This window comes from Pistacia vera, unplaced genomic scaffold, assembly GCF_008641045.1.
Source record: "Pistacia vera cultivar Batoury unplaced genomic scaffold, PisVer_v2 Contig427, whole genome shotgun sequence".
Taxonomy (NCBI): domain Eukaryota; kingdom Viridiplantae; phylum Streptophyta; class Magnoliopsida; order Sapindales; family Anacardiaceae; genus Pistacia; species Pistacia vera.
This window is the reverse complement of record NW_022196254.1, coordinates 539,697-559,265: the sequence shown is the minus strand read 5'-3', so window position 1 is coordinate 559,265 and position 19,569 is coordinate 539,697. Positions and strand designations below refer to the sequence as shown.

General features: G+C 35.2%; 1 protein-coding gene across 1 annotated transcript; it reads right to left on the bottom strand.

Moving 5' to 3' along the window:
* Positions 1-10,871: 10,871 nt before the first annotated feature.
* On the bottom strand, positions 10,872-18,974 carry LOC116143171 (probable arabinosyltransferase ARAD1). The gene is made up of 9 exons (XM_031428597.1): positions 18,433-18,974; positions 17,523-17,696; positions 16,786-16,943; positions 16,534-16,681; positions 15,238-15,353; positions 15,009-15,147; positions 12,379-12,489; positions 12,072-12,140; positions 10,872-11,206 (listed from the first exon to the last, which is right to left on the bottom strand). The coding sequence occupies exons 1-9, from the start codon at positions 18,916-18,918 to the stop codon at positions 11,084-11,086; spliced, it is 1,524 nt and encodes a 507-aa protein (XP_031284457.1). The 5' UTR covers positions 18,919-18,974; the 3' UTR covers positions 10,872-11,083.
* Between the last annotated feature and the right edge of the window lie 595 nt (positions 18,975-19,569).

Genomic DNA, 19,569 nt, shown 5'->3' with positions numbered 1-19,569 from the left:
TCCTTGACCCCGAAGGTTGCCATCTCTTCCTTGAGCCACTCAAGCTCGACCTGTTTTACTTCCTTCTCCTTCTCTGCAACTTAGGCCCTGGCTAAGGTATCCTCCTTCACTGTCTCTACTAGTTGTCATCCCTGATGAGTGCCCTTCAACGTGGGATAACACTTATCGTAGAGAAGCCTGTTCGCCATGGCAGCCTAAAGAAAGAAAGGATGGAAAGTCAGCAAGAAACAATGATAGCATGTATAAAAGAGTAAAGAGGCAAACTACTAGTACCTTTACAGTATAACTGCATACACATGCCAGCATCTAGGTAGGAGATGAATCCCTAAAACCTGCGAATGTTCGTGGGGTGATGCAATCCCTGGCCGCTACAGCCCCAATGTTGATATGGTCAGGGAATTGGTCGATTAAAGCATCGATCGTAGCTCGAGCTGCTTCATCCATCTTCTTGCCTCCCTGCCGAGACAAGTTAGACTTACTTCCCCCGACAGCGGCAGTTTTGCTCACGGGAGTGGACTTCTTCTTGGCCAAGTCCTTGGCCATAGACTTCTTTGGGCCACCAGCTTGAACGATGACATTCTTGCCTAAGCCAACCTATTGCTCGATCATCTTCTACTTTCTCAAGCCCTCTTGAGGCTCGGTCAATTTCTTCTTGCCCGAGCCATTGTATTGTTCAGATGCCTTATGTTTCCCCAAGCCTCCAGTCAGCTCGGGTGTTTCCTTTGTCGGCCCTTTTTGGGGTTTAAGGGCACCTTTCTCGCCAACTGCCTTCGAGACAGTCGCGGGCTTCTTTGCACTTGGGTCTTCCCGAAGTTCACCCTTATTACACTTTGCGCTAGTGACATCAGTAGGCTACTTTGTCACCAAAGCAGCCGATGTTTTCTTGGAAGCCACGGAGGCTCCCGCCTTTTGAGGCCCTTTGGTTTTTCGGCCCACATTTATTCAAAAAAGAGAAGCAAGCAGTAAACGACTTGCCTACATAAAAGGAAGAAGCGCGAGTAAGCAATAACTTGCCTTTCTCAAGAATGGTAAAGAACTTAGCGTTATACTCACAGAAGTCGTACGCCCTCAAGTGAGGAAGTGAGATGATCCCGTTAACGTTGCGCTGTTTGTCAAAAAGCTCGCTAAAGCGTTGAAGCCTCTATAAGCTTGCAACAGGGAGATAATTTTGCTCGACGTTAATTGCAAAGCAAAGAAGCTCAGTTAGCTTAAACATAGAGTTTGAAAGCGATCTTTGCACACATTGGGGGTCAAAGTCTTACTAGCTTCCTAAGCAAAAATGCTGGTCTCCCGGGCCTCGTAAAAGAAAAATTAAGAGTCTCAATGCGGGACCTTCTTTGGGATATCAATCAGCCTGTTGAAACATACCTTCCTCACCTTAGAGAGGTAATACGTCTGGTCATGACCCTTCTTTAATCTATACAAATGTATGAGCTCCTCAAAAAATGGCTCGCCCAACTCGGCGATCATGTATGCCATATACAGACCTATGATTATGAAATAAGAGTTTGCGGATAATTGGAGAGGGACAATCTTGAACCATCTCAAGATGCAGTCAATAAAATGATGAGGGGGAATGGATACCCTGCATCTCAGGAGGGTCTCAAAGGTTGCCACCCATCCGGTTTGGGGATTTTTCTGCGAAAAGTTCCCTGGAACCCTCAAATTAAGTTGCAGTGCATTAGTCTCTCTTATGCACTTCAAATCTTTGATGTCAATCAAGGATTACAGTTCCCTCCATAGCTTATGAACTAGAGACCACTTGGATTGAGCCAACTTCACTGAAGCGCGATTGGACGAGCCCGCCGTGTTAGGATCCAAGCTCTGTGCAACGATCTCCTTGAAAACCTCGAGGATTATACCTCTAAGGATTGCTGAGCCTGTGCGTGACTCGAACATGCGATCAATCGTGTGGCTGCTAGATGAAGACATAACTATAGCTCGCTTCTAGGTACTTGAAACAGAAGCGAACATGTGTCAGAGCTCAAAAAACTCGGCGAAGTATCCACACTTTGCTTTTAGTTCAGACACCCAAGATAGCTCGCACCAGAAAACGAATGCACATGACCTACCTAAGATTTCGGTGGCCACTGTGATAAACCCTCCGTAAACCTAAGACCATCGGAGACACACTTAAGAACCCTAGTAAAGCCCTGAAAGACTCAATTTGGCCACGACAATGGCCACCCTTAGCCATAAAAATCAAGAAAACAAGTAAGGAGAGGGAAAATAAACCTTACCGGAACAAGAGAATGGGAAGAACTTGTCAGAAAGCGCACCGTAACTATGATGAAGCAACGATAGAATAAGCAAAGACGTTAGAGAATTTTTGCAAGTTGAGTAAGTGTTTGACGAGTTCTCTCGCTTTTATAGTGGTTTGCATGGGAGACAAAAGGACGAAGTTTGATCGTAGCCGTCGATCTATAGTAAATCTTGACCCTCCATTCGTTAAGCAATCTCAGCCCTTGGACGTGGCTACGCGTCAGCCATTCGCGAGGGGTGATGAACCGTCAAAATGCTGTGATCATGACTGTCGCCGCACATTGCCTCAACTCCATGCGTGGACAGTTGTAGTTTTTCCACACGTGATGAAATGTGACTGCCAAAGGTTGCTGCATTTAATGTGACATGACTGTGTGGGATTTACATAATTGTCCTGATTTTTAATATTCCAAGTTTGTGAAGTGTCATAGAAGAGAGAAGATCTAAGTGTGGAGCACGTCGATCAAGCATGAGTTTAACCTTTGAAGCTTGACTGAATCTGCATATGATGACTTACTAATGATGTCGAGCTTGATATCAAATTGAGCAATAGTCTTCAAAGCTCAGGACGAGCATCGAACACTAGGGGGCATATATTGTGTGTGATTTTTCCATCGAGCTTGGAGTATCTCGAGGTTATAGCCCGATCAAGAACCATCTCAACTCCACCGATTTTCCGATGCAGCATAAGCTCTTTGAGTTATAGCTTGACCTAGCACAAGCTAGTTGCGAACAATCCTTGCGATCGTTCAACCAATTACCAGATAACTTCAAATCCTAGATATCTTGGGAAGGATCAGATTGACAACAATCTTTGCGCAATCACAACACCTAATCACGAGAATATCGGAGTTGTATTTCAATTTAATTGTAATCCCTTTATTTTCGCTCTTTCCTTTGTACAAATTATTTATATAAACCCCACACCCCCCCCCCCCCCCCCCCAAACGATGAAGGAGGGGTTGGAAAATATTTCTAGAATTACTATTGTAAGCTCACATGCCGAACCATTTTAAAAATCTCTTTGCCATCTACTTTCCTGCATTCATTTCTTATTCACTATTGGTTATCTGTAATCACGCACACACCAGTTTCGATCCCACCAAGGTTGATCAGATTACTTTAGTTGGTGCAGATTTCTGTATAAATAGTTACAATAGTCAATAACAATGTTTTTAAACTTAGACCGCCCCTTGACTTGGTTAAGGGTCCGATTCCTAGGTTGCTTGGTCTGACTGGTTGGACTAGTCAGTCGGACTAGTAACGTTAGCACATCCAACAAGTTTGAAATCCAATAAACACACCAATGCAATTTGGGCAGGAAACCACGAAGCAAACAAGTGACGTTGATGATCGACGGCTAATCGGAGTTCGGGATGATGGGGGTTTTGATGTGGAGTTGAAGGTGATGCTGATAGTGGTGTCAAGTGAGATGGTTGTCGTCGAAGCTACTGAAATCGAGGAGGAAGACAGTCAGTTTTCACGAAGTAGACAGGTGGCGGCGACGATGACGATCAGCAGCCAATCGAAGTTCAAAATGATGAGGGTTTTGATGTGGAGATGAATGTGATGTTGATGGTGGTGTTAGGTGGGATGGTTGGCGCCAGAAGCTGTTTGAATCAGGGAGGAGGACAGAAGCTGTCGGAATTAGAGAGGAAAACAGAAACTACCAAAATCAAAGATTTTTGGTGACCTGATTTAACCACTAGGCCAGTTTAACTAGTTGGTTTGCTACAATGCTTCCGGTTCAACCCTGGGTTAATCTGAGTTAAATGTTAAAATCGGTTTGAGGGGTACCCGAACTGGATAAGGCACTAGTTCTCAGTCTGACTAGTCGAACCAGCTAGGTCAGGCCAAGTTTTAAAACATTGGTCAATAGCTCATCAATTAAAAATAATTTCACTTAAGATGAGTCATCACATAGGTTGAAAGATTAAGGACTAATTTGAGATTGTTGTAGCGTTTTTAATCAGTTTTTTCTCAACTTTGAAAATAATTAGCTTTTAAAATAATTTGTAATGTGTTTGGTAAGTACTACTTTTATAATTGTTGTGATTTTCAAAATCTATGATTGTATGTTTGGCGAATTAGATTTTGAAACTTTTAGTGTATGTATAACGACCAAAATACACACTTTATTTCTTAATATATTTTTATAATTCTAAATTTGTATTTTTTTTAGGTGTATAATAAATATTTAAAAATGTTATAATATTTATGTTAAATAAATTATTTATTAATTAATATTTAAAAAATTTTTAAAAAATTGGTTCTGATTGGCAGTGGTTAACTACTAGTCATAGTCGGTCAACCACTTTGACCAAAGGTCAACGCCGATCATTGGTGGAACATTAATGTCACAATCGATACTATTAAGACCTATGTGAGCCGATCTGTTGGAATCTAGTGAAATCACAAGATTTTGACGTGTCGTTTTTCTATAGAAGGCAACAAAACATACAATCGCCTTCTGTGGCTAAATGACGAATTGAAATATGATGGTTCCAACAAATTGGCTCATGTGGTCATGTCACTCTTGATAGGACCAGTAGTGAGAACCAATAGGCATTGTCGGAATTTGACAATTGCCTCTATCGTCCATCGTCGTCAACACGTTTTTCCATCGCCTATCAGTTCAATTTCATAAAAAAATAAATTATATATTTAATAAATTAAAATTTTATTTTAATTCTTTTTAAATAAAACTATAATACAAGGGTATATATGTCATTTAAACATACAAAATTAGCTTTGCAAAATAATTTGATTTTGAAAAGCTACATACCCTAGGTAGCTAGGTAGCTTTTAGAATCTTTTTATAAATCTAATTATTTTATAGTCAGTTTCGAACTTAATCAATTTTAAAAATAGTTTACTAAACACTTTTATTGTTGTAGCTTAAAACTTACTTAATTATTTCTTAAGTTACAATAATCTCAAACACATACTAAGAAACTATTTGATTATTATTATATCTTATTATACAAGAGGGGAAAAAAAAAACCCTTGCTTATCTTATCTTAGATAGTTTTTATTTTGAGAATCAATTCCTTTACTTTTCGAATATTGTTATTCATTATATTAGTTGAATTAGAGTCAATTTTTGATGAAATATCTAAATAATTTTTTTAAGAATATTTGATTATGAGAAAGGGCAAACTAGTAGGCTTTTGATGAGGAATGGCATGACAATCAATGCTAAATTGGACATCAATAATCAATGAGTTGACAACTTAATTTGTAGCATTATCATATGATATAAATTTGCGGTTGTTTCCATGTTTAGAACATTAAAATCATATTCATATTAAAAAATTCCAAGCAAATCTAAATTTGATATAATATATTCTCATAAGTCAAATTTTAAATGTTAATAAAAATCATATAATGGGAAGCCTGAATAATTTTCTTATATACTGTAGAACCTCTCTACAGTAATACTCTATATAAAAATAACATTCATATAGTCATAAAAAAATTTTGATCCCAACTTAGGCCAGTTATAAATAAAAATAAATTTCATATTATAATAAGTTATAATTTTTCTAGGTTCTGTAGTTAAGGAACTTGCCTCTACATAGTGATGATTATATGTACATTGCAAAAAATATAAGCTATTTTACTTTAAAGGTTTAACATGAAATAAAATATTTATTTAAAATTGTTTGAGGCAATGATTTATGCTTAAGAATTGTTACCATATCTTTTATCTTTCAAGTATATAATAAGTCGTTAACATGAACATTTTCTTGTTGAAGCCAGAATATTTCTAGCTTTTCAAGCATGTTTCGAGCTTCTTAGCATGAAACTTTTGGTATTTCCGTACTATCATCCTCATGATTATCTTCTTCATCTTCTTGTCTAATTCTAATAATGATTTCTTCTTTGATTAAATCATACATGACTTGTTACTCATTTGGATAATTGAGAAGACATTAATATCAATTTGATTAATGTAGTGAAGTTGTCGAATCTGATCATTCAATTCTATAATGACTTTTTGATGTCCATTTTCATACTATCCTAATTCTACTAAAATAATGAATTGAAATCTTAATACTATTAAAACATAAATTATAAAATAAAAAATGAAAACAATAATTTTTGAATAAAAAAAATTATTCTTGTAACTAAACCGCTATTAAATTATAATCTCGTTATAGTAATAAATTTAGTTGATTCTAATATTATAACTAATTAACTATAGATATGTTTTATTGTATATATAACCAGTTTATCTAAAAGTCAGTTATAAAAGGGATAAATTTCATTTTTTTTACTTTGTGTTTTTAAATAAACATGATGAATCTATTTTCATTTTTTGAAGCATTTTTAATATTAAAAAATAAAAAACATACGTAATTCAAATGTTGTGTAATCTTAAGAGCATATATCTTTTTCAAGAATATTAATATAAGATTTATATAATAATGAATTCGCCCTATATAGAATGTAATTATGTAAGCATACACGTAACAAATGCATGCTAACATGTAAGAATTAAATAAATTCTAATTTAGAATCTTAATAAATCAGGTTGGGATCATCTTTTGTTTCAATGAACCAGTATGTTCTTCTCTTTATTAAATAAATTAAATAAAATTGATATTCCATAAGAGACAAGGATATTCCTTCTCTCACATAAAATATCAAGTGCAACGTGGGACCACCCTCGTCACTACTACACCTTATAATCATATGCCACGTGGCGTCCTTAAGTAGAAGTTTTTTGTTGATGCATCATCATGATCAGCACGACTGAGAGTTGTTGAGCCGGGGAGTCCGACCCGGTCCACACAGGAGAATCATAATTATAGTGCCATTACGTTGTGGTGGGCCATGGGGGACCCACCAGCACGTGCCGTCCATCCACGGTTTTTGGTTTCATATTTCGAGTTTTCAAAACTCGTGGAATGCTTTCTTTTTTTTTTTGTTTTTTAAGCCATAAAGTAATGTCTTGCTTCCTCGACTGTATAATCTTCTTTAATTTTGTATTTTCTCAAAAAATTTATAAAATTTATCACATCTCGTATCAATTTGAATTTAATCCTAATAATGTTTAAGTATTTTCATTAATACTTCAAAGTTAGAGTAATAATTTATATAATTAGAAAGATTGAAATAGACTTTAATATAAAATTTCAAATTTGTTCCATGCTTTTTTATTTTAATAAGCTAAAAGAGGTGTTATACACTCATACTTCCTAGACTTTATCATCATCTTTCGTTTTGCCTAAAAAAAAAAATTAACCCTACTCCTAAGATTTAAAATTAACATCTTAGGATGTCATACACTTTAAATTAAGAGTAATATTATACGTACAAAAAAATATTGCAATAATTATCAATATAAAGTGATGTAACAGAAAATACAAGAAAGAGCGAATATGATGAGTTTGATTTTTTGTATTCATTCATTTTTTTGTCACATTACTTTGTAAATAAATTTTTGTAAGATTTCTTTGTACGTTTAACATTATTATTAAATTAATTACATATGTATTAGGATAATTATTTTATATTTTGCATGGCATTGTTTTGGGAACTGAAATCTGAAATTGAAAAGTAGCACATTTAACTATTTTTTCTCACAAAATAGCATTTTTCCGTTTTTCACTAAATTTACAGACAAAAATACCCTTTCATAAAAATAAACTCTAACCTCTTTCGACGACATTGATCCAAAGCTTAAACCTTCCCTTCTTCATTTTAATTTGAAAAGAAAATACCCCTGCATTGTTGTTGTTTTTTTTTGATTGAGAAGTGTAGGTATAATGGGTTTAAAGTGTAGAGAGTTTTTAGGGTTTAGTTTAATTTATTTATTGAGTTTTGCTTCAAAATATAGGGGTTTTGATGGAGTTCTTGGTCTAGATTGAGATATTAGCTCAATTGTTGTGTTATTGTGTGAATTTGGGCGGATTGAATGGGAATTGGACCATGAAAATGGCAAATAGAGACCTAAGTTTTTTGGCTGAAACCAATAGATTCGATCAGATTCAAGCATTCAGCCAAAAATTGTAGGTCATTTGGTGAAGAAGAAATCAAGATTTGGTTGAACAAAGGGGTTTCAATTGGATTTGACTAAGGTAAATTTTGTCAAAACGGTCGAATCTGGTTGAATGACATGGTTTCGGCCTTCTTTGGTCACTTCCCTATCAAAGTGCAAAGTTGGTTGAATTAGGACAAATCCGACCGATACATAGTTTTCGGCCAAAACTCGTTTTCAACTTTTAGCCAATTTTCTGTCCAAATCCTCTAAAATTGATCAAAACCCATGCTCAGATTACGCCTAAACCTCTATTTTTCAACATATGCACTAAAATATAAGCTTAATCAACTATAACAACAACAAATCATTTCAAAAATAACTTATTTAACATGTTTCTTAGACATATATGCAACTCACTCAAAATTTTACATTTCAACCAACTTTCAAATACTAAACTTACCTCTTCTCTCTTTGAACAGTTTAATAAGCTAATTTATCAAGAAATCCGTTAAAAAAGTGCTAGTCAAGATCACAAAGTCAAGTCTTCAGTTGAGTTTTTAGAGTGGAAACATAAGTTTTGAATTAATGGTTAGGGATTTGTCATTAGGGGCAATTTCATCCTCCAAATTTGTACTAAATGAAAATGTGCTATTTCTTGAGAGATTTTTCAAAGAGTGCTAGTTTTCAACTCCCTCCCCCCTGTTTTTACCATTTAATATGATTTCTCTTTCTAAACTTATAAATCATAAATGTTAGATTTAACCTTTACAAATTTAAAGCAATTTGATCTACTAATTCAAAAATTAGAGTAAAAACAAATAGTGCAATAGATCCTTCTAGACCATCTTCACTTCATATATATATATATATGGGGGATAATATTTTAAAATTTATTTGAAAATTTTCTTTATCATTTAGACCTAGATTAAGAGACTAGGCCATTTGCAATAATAACATTGACACCTAGATTAAGAAGTTAGTTAGGCTCTTTAGCGAAAGGACATCCAAATATGTTTGGAAATTGAAAATGACCCATACCAACTATTTTCTAGAAACTCTAAAATTACAGGAAAAATTACTATTAGGAAAATTATTTTAATAACATCATAATCCCTGCTAATAAAACAAGACTACCCTTTCACCGTTTAATAAAAAAAAATCTTCTTTCAAACGGGTTTATTTCATACACCCTTTGCGAAATTGTTTAAAGGGGGTATTTGTAATCATTAGGGGGATTTTGATGGTTTTAGACCATAAAAAGAATATATAAAATAAACCCTTCTTGAAATTATAAATTATTAAACCTAAATGTTACTTAAACCAAATCTCAAAGAAATTATAAATTTTCGCAAAAAAAATACCCAGTTGAAAAACATTTGAATACCTATCTTGCACTCTTAACAAGATCACATCTTGAGATATGCACTTAGTATTTAAATATGTATATCCACTTTTCAAGAGAATCTGTCTCTTGTAATGTTTTATAAACTTGGAAGTGAGTGATAAATTTTATGAAAGTAGGTGCTGTTGTTCACCTATAATGAAATTGATAAGATGTTTTCTCTAAATCTCTTTTATTTCATGCAAGTTGGTAAATATTGTTAAAGAAATATTAAAATAAGATGAATATTATTGGATTGGAGGCAATGAAATAAAGCATAGCCCTATGGATGATTAATAGATGAAGGTGTTACTTATGAGACCCACGTGGGTTAGGGTTACATTGAAATCCCATTAAATCAATGTTTTAAAACTTGGTTTGGCCGATAATCAACGAATAATTGAAGGTCGAGTGTGTTGAAACTTTTGAAGAGGAAGGGCCAGTGAGTACAATGGTGACGACGAAAGTGATTTCCAGTGAGTGAATCGATTAAAAATCGCAAAACTAAATTGACGACAACAACAAGCTATTGTCGCCGATTGGCGAGACAATTGAGAGAGTGATGATATAGGTTTTGGTGAGGAGACTGAGGGAAATGTTTTCGTGGTGATGGAAAGTATTGTCGTCACCAAAAACAAACCCTATTTGCCTTGGTTTGTCGACACTGACGGTGGTATTTAGAGTGTTCTTACGAGATATCAAGCTTGTAGAGACTTTATATGTAGTTTTTAAAGGTGTTTTTGTTATATTTTAAACTTTTAGACACTGGTTTGATCCGCTGGTCAAACCAATCAACCTAGGGCCCACCCACTTTGCCGAGTTTCACCCCCAGTTGGTTATTAAAACACTGCATTAAATAAATAATTTATATAAATTTTGAACTTTCTATCCGTCTAAACATATATAACCCAAGGGCATAACTTAAAAAGTAATGCTACAGTTACCGAAAGGTGTGCACCGAATTTGTGTACCGAATGACTTACGAAATCATGACCGTTGATTCAATATAAGTTAATATTAATCAATGGTCATGATTTTACCACGTCATTCGGTGCACAAATTCGATATATAACTTTCGGTAACTCTATCATTTTCCTAACTTAAATCCTAAACATATGACTGATGTCCTATCTTATATGAAACGTATAAATAATAGTCTGAATCTCATTTAATACAAAACTATCGAATTACTAAACAAGATATGTAACCTTAACTTTTTCAGAACTATGAACATGTTCTACCGTGATTTTCAGATTATTGTTTTCTGAAATATAATGTAAATATCATTTTATGAAAACAATTTCATAAAACACTACCAAAGTATTTCATGAAAGAAATAATGTTTACAAATGGTAGTAGAACAAAATTCACAGAATTCATCATCCACAGCTACACTATAGAAACTCAGTATTTGAACAAGCAGTATTTCTTACACACAGGAGAGCCAAAAATCAAGACAAAATACTTGTAACGTTGGGACGCCTGCAATCACAGGTGCATATACTTCTAGACTCTCCCACCGCGCGCTGAGATCTCCGGGTATGAAGCTTGATGTTTACCAACTTACCAGCCATCTGTTGCTCAAGAAAATTAGATATTAGATAGTGATTCAAAATTTTCAATCAAACAAAAAATTCGGCTTATTTTTCAACAATTTCTTCAAACATTACTATCCACAGAGTTCTGGGACAGCGACTGAAAGAAAAAACAAATAAACTAGTAAAAAATATTTCCATTACCCAATCTACAGAAATACAGATAAAGAATATGACTTGTAGCAAAAGTGAACAATTGGAAGTGATCAAGGCACACAAGAAGCTCAGGAACAAAAGGAAACATGTCAAACAACGAATTCTAATAATTAATCAAAGCCAGACCGGACAAATACTTAACTTAAAGCAGAAAAGGGCTAATTAACATCCTTGTCTACAGGTCATCAACCCAGAGCCTCAGACTCATCCTCTGGACCATCAGTGTAAATAACAGAAGCAGGTTTAATTTATGACTTGGAAGCATTCAGGTGTACCCCCAAAGTTCAAACTCTGGAAAATGGTAATAATGTTGCGTACAAAAATAGTATTAGTCAAATTGAAGTCAATATCAAAGCCCAGATCTTTAGTAGTATCCTAAAATATACAATAGTACTCATCATCATTTTATCCGTGTTTTGACTTCTTCAATGACACTCAGGAATCACAGAACTTATTCCATCACAGTAGAAAAAATTGCTACCCTGAGTGTTTATATAATTTAATTAAATAGCTTCATTCAAGAACCAAAAAAGTGCACAATGAAGCCCTGGTCATTACTGAATATCTATAACTATCAAAAAGAGAAGTAACATTTGGTAATATTAGAGACACAGGTCGATATTCAGGAACTTTCCTAAAAACATATAAATAGAAACCGACTATTTGGTTACAGAAAGAGAGTACACACCATTCTCCAAACCAAATCTTCTGGACCCAAAGGTTGAGCAGGACTGGAATACAGGAAATGCCTTGAGTACTAAAAACAAATAAAAACAATAATGTTAGACACACCAAAGAAATAGCTGATTCACAGTTTTAATTTTAGAGATCCAGAGTACAAAAGAAGTAAATTGATCAAATTTAATAAAACTACAGACACGAAATTGATCCTCTCAAGTTGCAAATGGATATGAATGGTTAAAATCTTAGACCCATTTACATGTAACAACATACAATATAATGGTAACATTCATGCAAACTTTACAGTCACAAACCTGTACAAGGTTTCTCCGCATTTCTCTTATTTGAGCAGGGCTAACACCCTTTAGAAATTTCAAAAGCCATCCTGGTTGTATAGCATCACTGGAAGAAACAAATAAAGCTATCTGCATAAAGGGAAAAAGTGACAGAAACCTCAGCAACTGCCCAGTACACACAAGAATTAAGCCACACCATAAACTCCTTTTTAATCTCAAATTTTACATGTTACACACTGGCAAATGAATACGAAGTCACAGTCTATCCTCAAGATGTCTAGCAAGGAAACTTTTCTTCATTTAATATTACAAATTGATTATCCTAGCAAACCCTGTCAGATTCAGCAGTCGATTATCTCCTTCCTCAGTGTGAGAAAGCTGCTGGGTCAAAAGAAATTCTACACCCATACCAAAGTCATATCACTTACACAGAGATTACTTCCACTTTGAAGTGTCAATGTAACTGAAGCAGATAACCCCTAGCGATTGGGCTGAGTGGTAAAAGACCATTGGTTTCAACCAATGGTCAAGGGCAAACGAGCCAAGCCACTAGCCCGAGAAAAGCTCGAGCTTGGAGTGGCTCGACATAGGAGGCAAGCCGAGTTCGAACAGCCGAAGCTCAGCTCACCAAGCTCACGAGTTTTAGCAAGCTCGAGGGTATATATGTTAGTTTTACAACTACCAGGGAGTTATATGTAGTCTGCCAGTTTAAACAATGACACACACACCTCATAAAAATAAAAAATAAACAAGTCATTTCATTGGTCTTGGTGGGCTCGAGACGTGGCAAAATATCAATTGAGTTGTCATTTACTTTTTATGACAACATTAATTGAGGTGAAATAAAAAACATTTTCTCTCTCTTTTCAAAACAAATAAACATTTTCTCTCTTCCTTTTGGGAAAAACACAACTCGCCAACTCCTTCTCTCTTTCTTCAGTAGCTGTAAAAAAAAAAAGCCATAGTTATTTGCAACTCCTTTCTTTCTCTCTTTCTTTCAATTTGTTTGTTTTTGTTTCTTCTTTCCGTGGGTGAGGAAAAAGGAATTGATTAGACTTTTTTGGTTGGTTTGTTTTGGTCCAAGCTGGGATTTTAGGTCTAAAGCTCGAGCTTGATATTGTAGGAGCTGAGCCGAGTTTGAACAACCAAAGCTCGGCTCGGCTCGGCTCAGCTCATTTTCACTACAGGTGGAATCGAGCTGAGCCGAGCTGAGTTATTTGGCAACTCGAGCTCAGCTCGGAAGCTACAGTACCGAGCTCCAGCTTGGTCCAGCCTAAAGTTTTCTGTTCGAGCTTGTGCTTGCTACCAAATTCAAGTACTTGGGCTCGGGCTCGAGCTTGGCTGAAACTCGAGCCAAACCAAAAAATTCGCCAAATAAAAGTTTCATTTCTTCATGTTTTGTCATCATAAATTAAAAAAGAAAAACCAAAATCAAAGAAGCAACAAGCTAGAGCAAATGGCTCCAACAACATCATCTTCCACAACAAACCAAAACAACACCGCCTTAACTTTGCTTCAATAAGAACCACGACACACCAATCAAAATACTATTTCATAAATTTGAGAGGGAAAAGAAAGAAAGGTTAAGAATTTGAAGAATTACTCTCAATGGGGGAAGAAGATGAAGAAAGGAAAAAGTGGAGAAAAGTAAAAATTAAAAAGAAGAAAGGGAACAATGGAGGAGAGAAAGAGAGAATTACTTTTTCCCATAAGGAAGAGAAAATGTTTCTTTATTTTGAGAAGAGAGAGAAAATGCTTTTTATTTACACATTAATCTATGTTTTGTCATAAAGAGTAAATGACAAGTTGATAACTCAATTAATGTTCCGCCACATCTTGAGCCCATCAATGAATAACCAATAAAATGATTAGTAATTTGATTTTCATGGGGTGTGCTTGTCACTTTTCAAACTTATAAATTATTACACCCCCTGATAGTTGCAAACATAGCATATACCCTCTTTCGAGTTTCGAGCTCGCTGAAGCTTATGAGCTTGTTGAGCCGAGTTAGGCATGTTTAAACTCGGCTCGACACTGTAGCCGAGCCACTCGAGATTGAGCTCGGCTTGAGCTTTTGGTGAGCCGAGCCTGGGCCACTCGTGAGCGGCTCAGCTCAACTGCCACCCCTAGTTCAAATCCCCTTGCAGCCACCAAATTGGGATATTATATTCTAAGTATTATCATAGCTACCAAGGGGACAGGAAGTAACCCCAGTTTAGAACTTGGTAAATATGTAGTTTAGGTCAAGAGATTTCTGGTATCTAAAGAAAAAACTGTAATATCATTCATTTTATGCCATTGATGTCTGATTCTAATCTTTAACTTAGGGTAGCAGCAGACCAAGATTCCATGTGAAAACTTTTAGAAAACAACAATACTACCAAATAGAATAGGTACTAATTAAACATGAACTTGTGTGAAACACTGTCAGATCTGTAAGTTTCCATTAACCAGACGAAATTATCAGATAATCATATGTCAAATGTGAAAATCTCTCGAAGTTAACAAGTTAGTTATCCCTACTGCATAATTGCAAAACTTTTATAATTCTTTTATCTTTCTAAAATATACCTTATTTAGTTAATGATCTTATATTTAAACTAGCATCATAGAAAGGAGCATTATAAGCTTTAAAATTCCAGATATACCTTCCTATAGTCAAGGATTCCTTCAAAAGGAAGCTCCAATTCATCACTAACAATAACAGGGATACATCCACTGACTATAGCATCAAACAGTCTAGCAGAGGATGGAGTGTCACCAGCTGGACTTAAGCAAAAAATAGACCTGAAGACAACAAGCAACTTGATATCATGAAAAAATACAACATCCAAGCCAAAAGCGAAAAAAAAAAGATAACGAACTGATTTATTTTACCTACGCATTCCATTTTGAGCAGCTGCTTTTCCCCCCTCCCCAGCTGTCCCCTCCTCTATATCTACATGATCAGCACCAGTTAACTCCGCTACAAGTTTAGCACGTATCTTTCCCCCCTGAAAGAAGAAAACCATAATATAAGCAACTAGAGGAGAAAAACAAACAGATGCACCACCAAACAATTATGCCTGTCATTCAAAAGTAATCATCAGGACATGGAATTCGAAAGGATTAGAATGAGGAAATGGTTCTTCTGCCTCAGAAATTAAGAGGTATCCTGAGCCAAGAAATGAGAAGATCACACGACCAAAACCACCAAATTGAAATATCATGGTGCATGACAGTTTCTCAAGAACTTCTGTTACTATCAGACAAAGTAAACTATTTTCTTTACCTTAAATTCCTATTGTCCATATAATCCCCAGACCACAATAATAACAATAAACCCAATCCCCAATGATCACTGAACTAGAGTGGGTAACACCTAACAAAACTAAAATCATATCTCAGATGGAGATCTTTACAACTTAAAATGCCAGACATAACCTAGAAAAGTCACAAAGTCGTACATATCTTCAGTACCCTACAAAAATCAGTATTACATATCTTCTCTTGTACTCAAAGAAATCAACAATTTGGGGGAAAAAAAAAAAAATTGGGCTCCAGAAGAATGGAACTTATACAGCATTATCAAGGCATGGGTGGCAAATAGTGCCACCACATTGTAATAGGATGTTTCACAGCCAACACATGGATGTATTGACCATCCAAAGATACATACACACAAAATTAAATTTCATGCAACTGACTTTCCCCCTAATTCGCAACTTCAGTATTCTTAATGCCCAATTACATTAAACCAATTCTACATTTTTTTATTAATTTTTTTTTTTTTTTTTTTTTTTTTTTTGGTCCAAGGGCTTGATACACAATGATTGGCCCTTCATATTACTCAAAGTCCCCTAACCCTAAGTAAAGGCAGAATTTGATACAAGAGACTTTGGACAAAGGCCATGCCAGGTCCTAAGTTACCAGGAATACAAGTAATTGATGAGTGGAAGAAGAACAAAAATAACTTGGGTGACCATAATTCTAAGCACATGAAGTAGTCTAAGCCAAAACCAAGCATATCTTTCACCAAGAACAGCATTATTGGATGGTACTTTTTGTTTTAATCAAACTAAAAAATAGCAGCTGGAAATAAACTTTAGTTTCAATATCATATCACAGCATAAAAGCTCACATCAACCAACACTAAAATGAAATCAAATGAACAAGTCTCACTGAAACTCTTACAGCATTTCTTTTAAGCCGCCCACGAAAAAAAAGCAGAGTGCTTCTCTTAGATTCACTTTCTGATACGCATTTGGCATCGCAGAAATCAACATTTGGGACATAAGGAAGAATCAAGTCTTTCTCCAGTGAAACTTGTCCTGGTTTGTACCTAAAAGTTTAAAATTAATCATTCACTGGCAGTTGCAATAAGTAATCAACAGTCAAATTTAAAAACATATGCAATTCTTTTTTGAACTAAAGTCACATAGTTACCAGTTTCCAGTGGAGTCCATATCTGGTAACAGCCAGATTGCATTTTTCATATATCTTCGAACAGATTTAAAAGACCATGGATGATGAACAGGAAGTATGTGATCCCTCCCTCCAGATCGTTTCCAAGCAGGTTGATCTGTTACCCACTTCAAAGCTTCCTACATCCACATGCAAGAGTACGTTACATATCACATTCATACAATAAACAAAAAGTTGAAGTAGTGATTCTCCAAACCATTAAGTACAATCCACATATACAACAATACATATAGATATAAGAAAAAAAAAAGAGGAATATCAGCACAATACAAATTAATTTTAGAAACACCCACAGAATGATAGCATTACTAAAGTGCTCATTCCCTGAAGCTCAAACAACAGCATGATCCCAGCACTCACTTCAGTTTCTGAGCACTAAGTAAATGACCAGAATTCAACTGACAATTGAAGAGTAATTCAGTAATGTTACATTCTAAAGTACACAAGATCCTAAGACAGAAACTATTCTAAGATGATCACCTCAAAGAAAATTAAGAAGCTAGACCTACACATATCAGCATATTGACAAAAGACCAGATTTACAGAGACAACATTGAAACATAGAATAAATGAAACTTCAAAAAAGTTTAGTTTGGTCATAAACAAAAACAAAAAGCAGGCCTTCAACAATGATGTCACACAAATAGAGAAAGTATATATATGCAGCAATAACTTAAACCTTGGAGGTGCACTCACACCCTATAAAGAGCCTTGCATTGTTGCTTCTCCATCAAGAAAAAGCTGATTGTTGTGAAGAATGGGATGTAAAATAAATCAGCCTCCTCCTGCCGATTGACTCTCACAACATTTTTCAAAAGCCTTTCCGACTCCGGTACAATCAAATCCACCCAAAGCCAATAATCAATTGAATGCTGCACCAACAAATTTTTTTGAGCCACAATACCCCCAAAACAAAAAGGAAAAAAAGGTACAAATGTCTTGCATCAAAAATATTTACTATTACCAAAAAAATCTCTGCCGCCCAACCCCCGCACCCCATGACATTAGCATGAGAAAAAGCAACACCCTGAAGTTCAAATAAAATATAGCTACTCCCCTAAAATTCTCTTAATGTGTCATAAGCTTCCCTTAAATTCATCATAAAGTTTATCAAAACTGCCTAATCTCTTAAATTAAACCAGCGGGGTCTTATTATTTTAGCTAACAAACCCCAAGGAGCTCAATTATGAATATCCAAGTACAACACAAGCCTAAGCCGATCATCAAAATTTCAAATTCCTTCACTTTCTAAACAACCAAACATATTGTAGTCCAAAATTAAATCACCATCTACTCAATTTATCTTCTAACACCAACAAGAGACTTAGCTCAGCTAAGAATTCTGATTCTGAATACTCAAAGAAACAAATAATAATAACACAAGCATGAGCTCATCTTTAAAATCTAATTTTCTTTCTTATTGCCCCACTTTCTCAGCAACCAAACAGATTATAATCCAAAAATTAAATCACCAATCACTCAATTTATCTTCTAACACTAGTAACACACTCAACTCAGCTAAAGATTTTACATTCTAAATAATAGAAACAAAAACAACAGTCATTAACACTAATAAAAACAATAAAAATAACAAATAAAAAACAATGCCTGTTCGATTAAGCGATGAACTGGGCTGCCATTTGAGGTCAAATTCGAAGTCTCTTTATAAGTATTTCTAAACAACCAAAGCAAATCATAAGTAAATTTTCTCGGCATCTCGTAAACATAAACCCTAATTGGCAAATTCACCGGGTAGTACAAATCTCCGTAAACCCTCTCCCTTTCTTTCTTGAATGCCACGTCATCGAACCTCCTGACGTCATCCTCACTAACCGTACCGGCCACCGTGTCGTCTTTAACCGCTGGGAACCGGGGCGACTTCTGAGTGAGGAAGTGTTCAAGGGAAGTTACGAAGGAAGTCTCGGGTTTGGGGGTCGGATCGGGGTTCGGGTACGGGTCCGAGAAGGGGGAGTGGGAGTGGGAGGAGAGAGAGAAGAGAATGAAGAGGAGAGAGAGGAGAAGGAGAGAGAGAGTGAAGAGGAAAATTGGGGATCTGGAATTGGATCTTGTTAATGGTGAGTTTTTTATGCGCATTTTTGATGAAGAAGAAAATGAGGAAGGCAGTGAGCGAAGAAGAAATGGGATCTTTGAAGAAATGAGTTTCTTTAGTTGGTGCGTCGTGATGTATTGAATTATTTTAGGTGAAAATTACATGGACACCCCAAATGTTTGAGGAACTTACATCCTCATAACCAGAAGAAAAAAAATAAAAAAATCCGTGAATCCGAACCGTTCGACATGGTAATACGGTTTTTGGTTTATCCTACAGAAGCCTATCAAATCGTTTTTTTCTTTTTATAAATTACTTTCAAATACCCCTTGGGTGTGTTTAGATAGAGTAATACTTCATTATTAAGATAATGTTATCTTATATTATTTAATTACTATATTTGGTTGTTAAATAATAAAAGATTGTGGTATTTTTCCAATACTAATACTAATACTACTGTTGGTAATATAGGAGACAATCTGATTACCTCCATTTTATTAGGTATTTTAAGATTAATTGGTAATCTTAATTTTATTATAATTTTATCCCTTATTAATAAAATTTTAGGATAATAATACCTTGTTATCTAAACAATTTACAATAAATTTATGGACAATTTTAACCTCATATTCAAGATTTTTAAGACAGAACTACCCTTGTACTTCAACAAATTATCCAAGACCATAGCCACCCCC

Bases quoted from the DNA above. Each gene is read 5' to 3' on its own strand.
- LOC116143171 (XM_031428597.1), bottom strand. From the start codon at position 18,918: ATGCGCATAAAAAACTCACCATTAACAAGATCCAATTCCAGATCCCCA. The intron at 16,944-17,522 runs GTGTGAGTGCAC...ATGTGGATGTAG, and splicing joins AATGCAAGGCTCTTTATAGG to GAAGCTTTGAAGTGGGTAAC. The intron at 12,490-15,008 runs GTATATCTGGAA...CCCTTTATGCAG, and splicing joins GAATCCTTGACTATAGGAAG to ATAGCTTTATTTGTTTCTTC.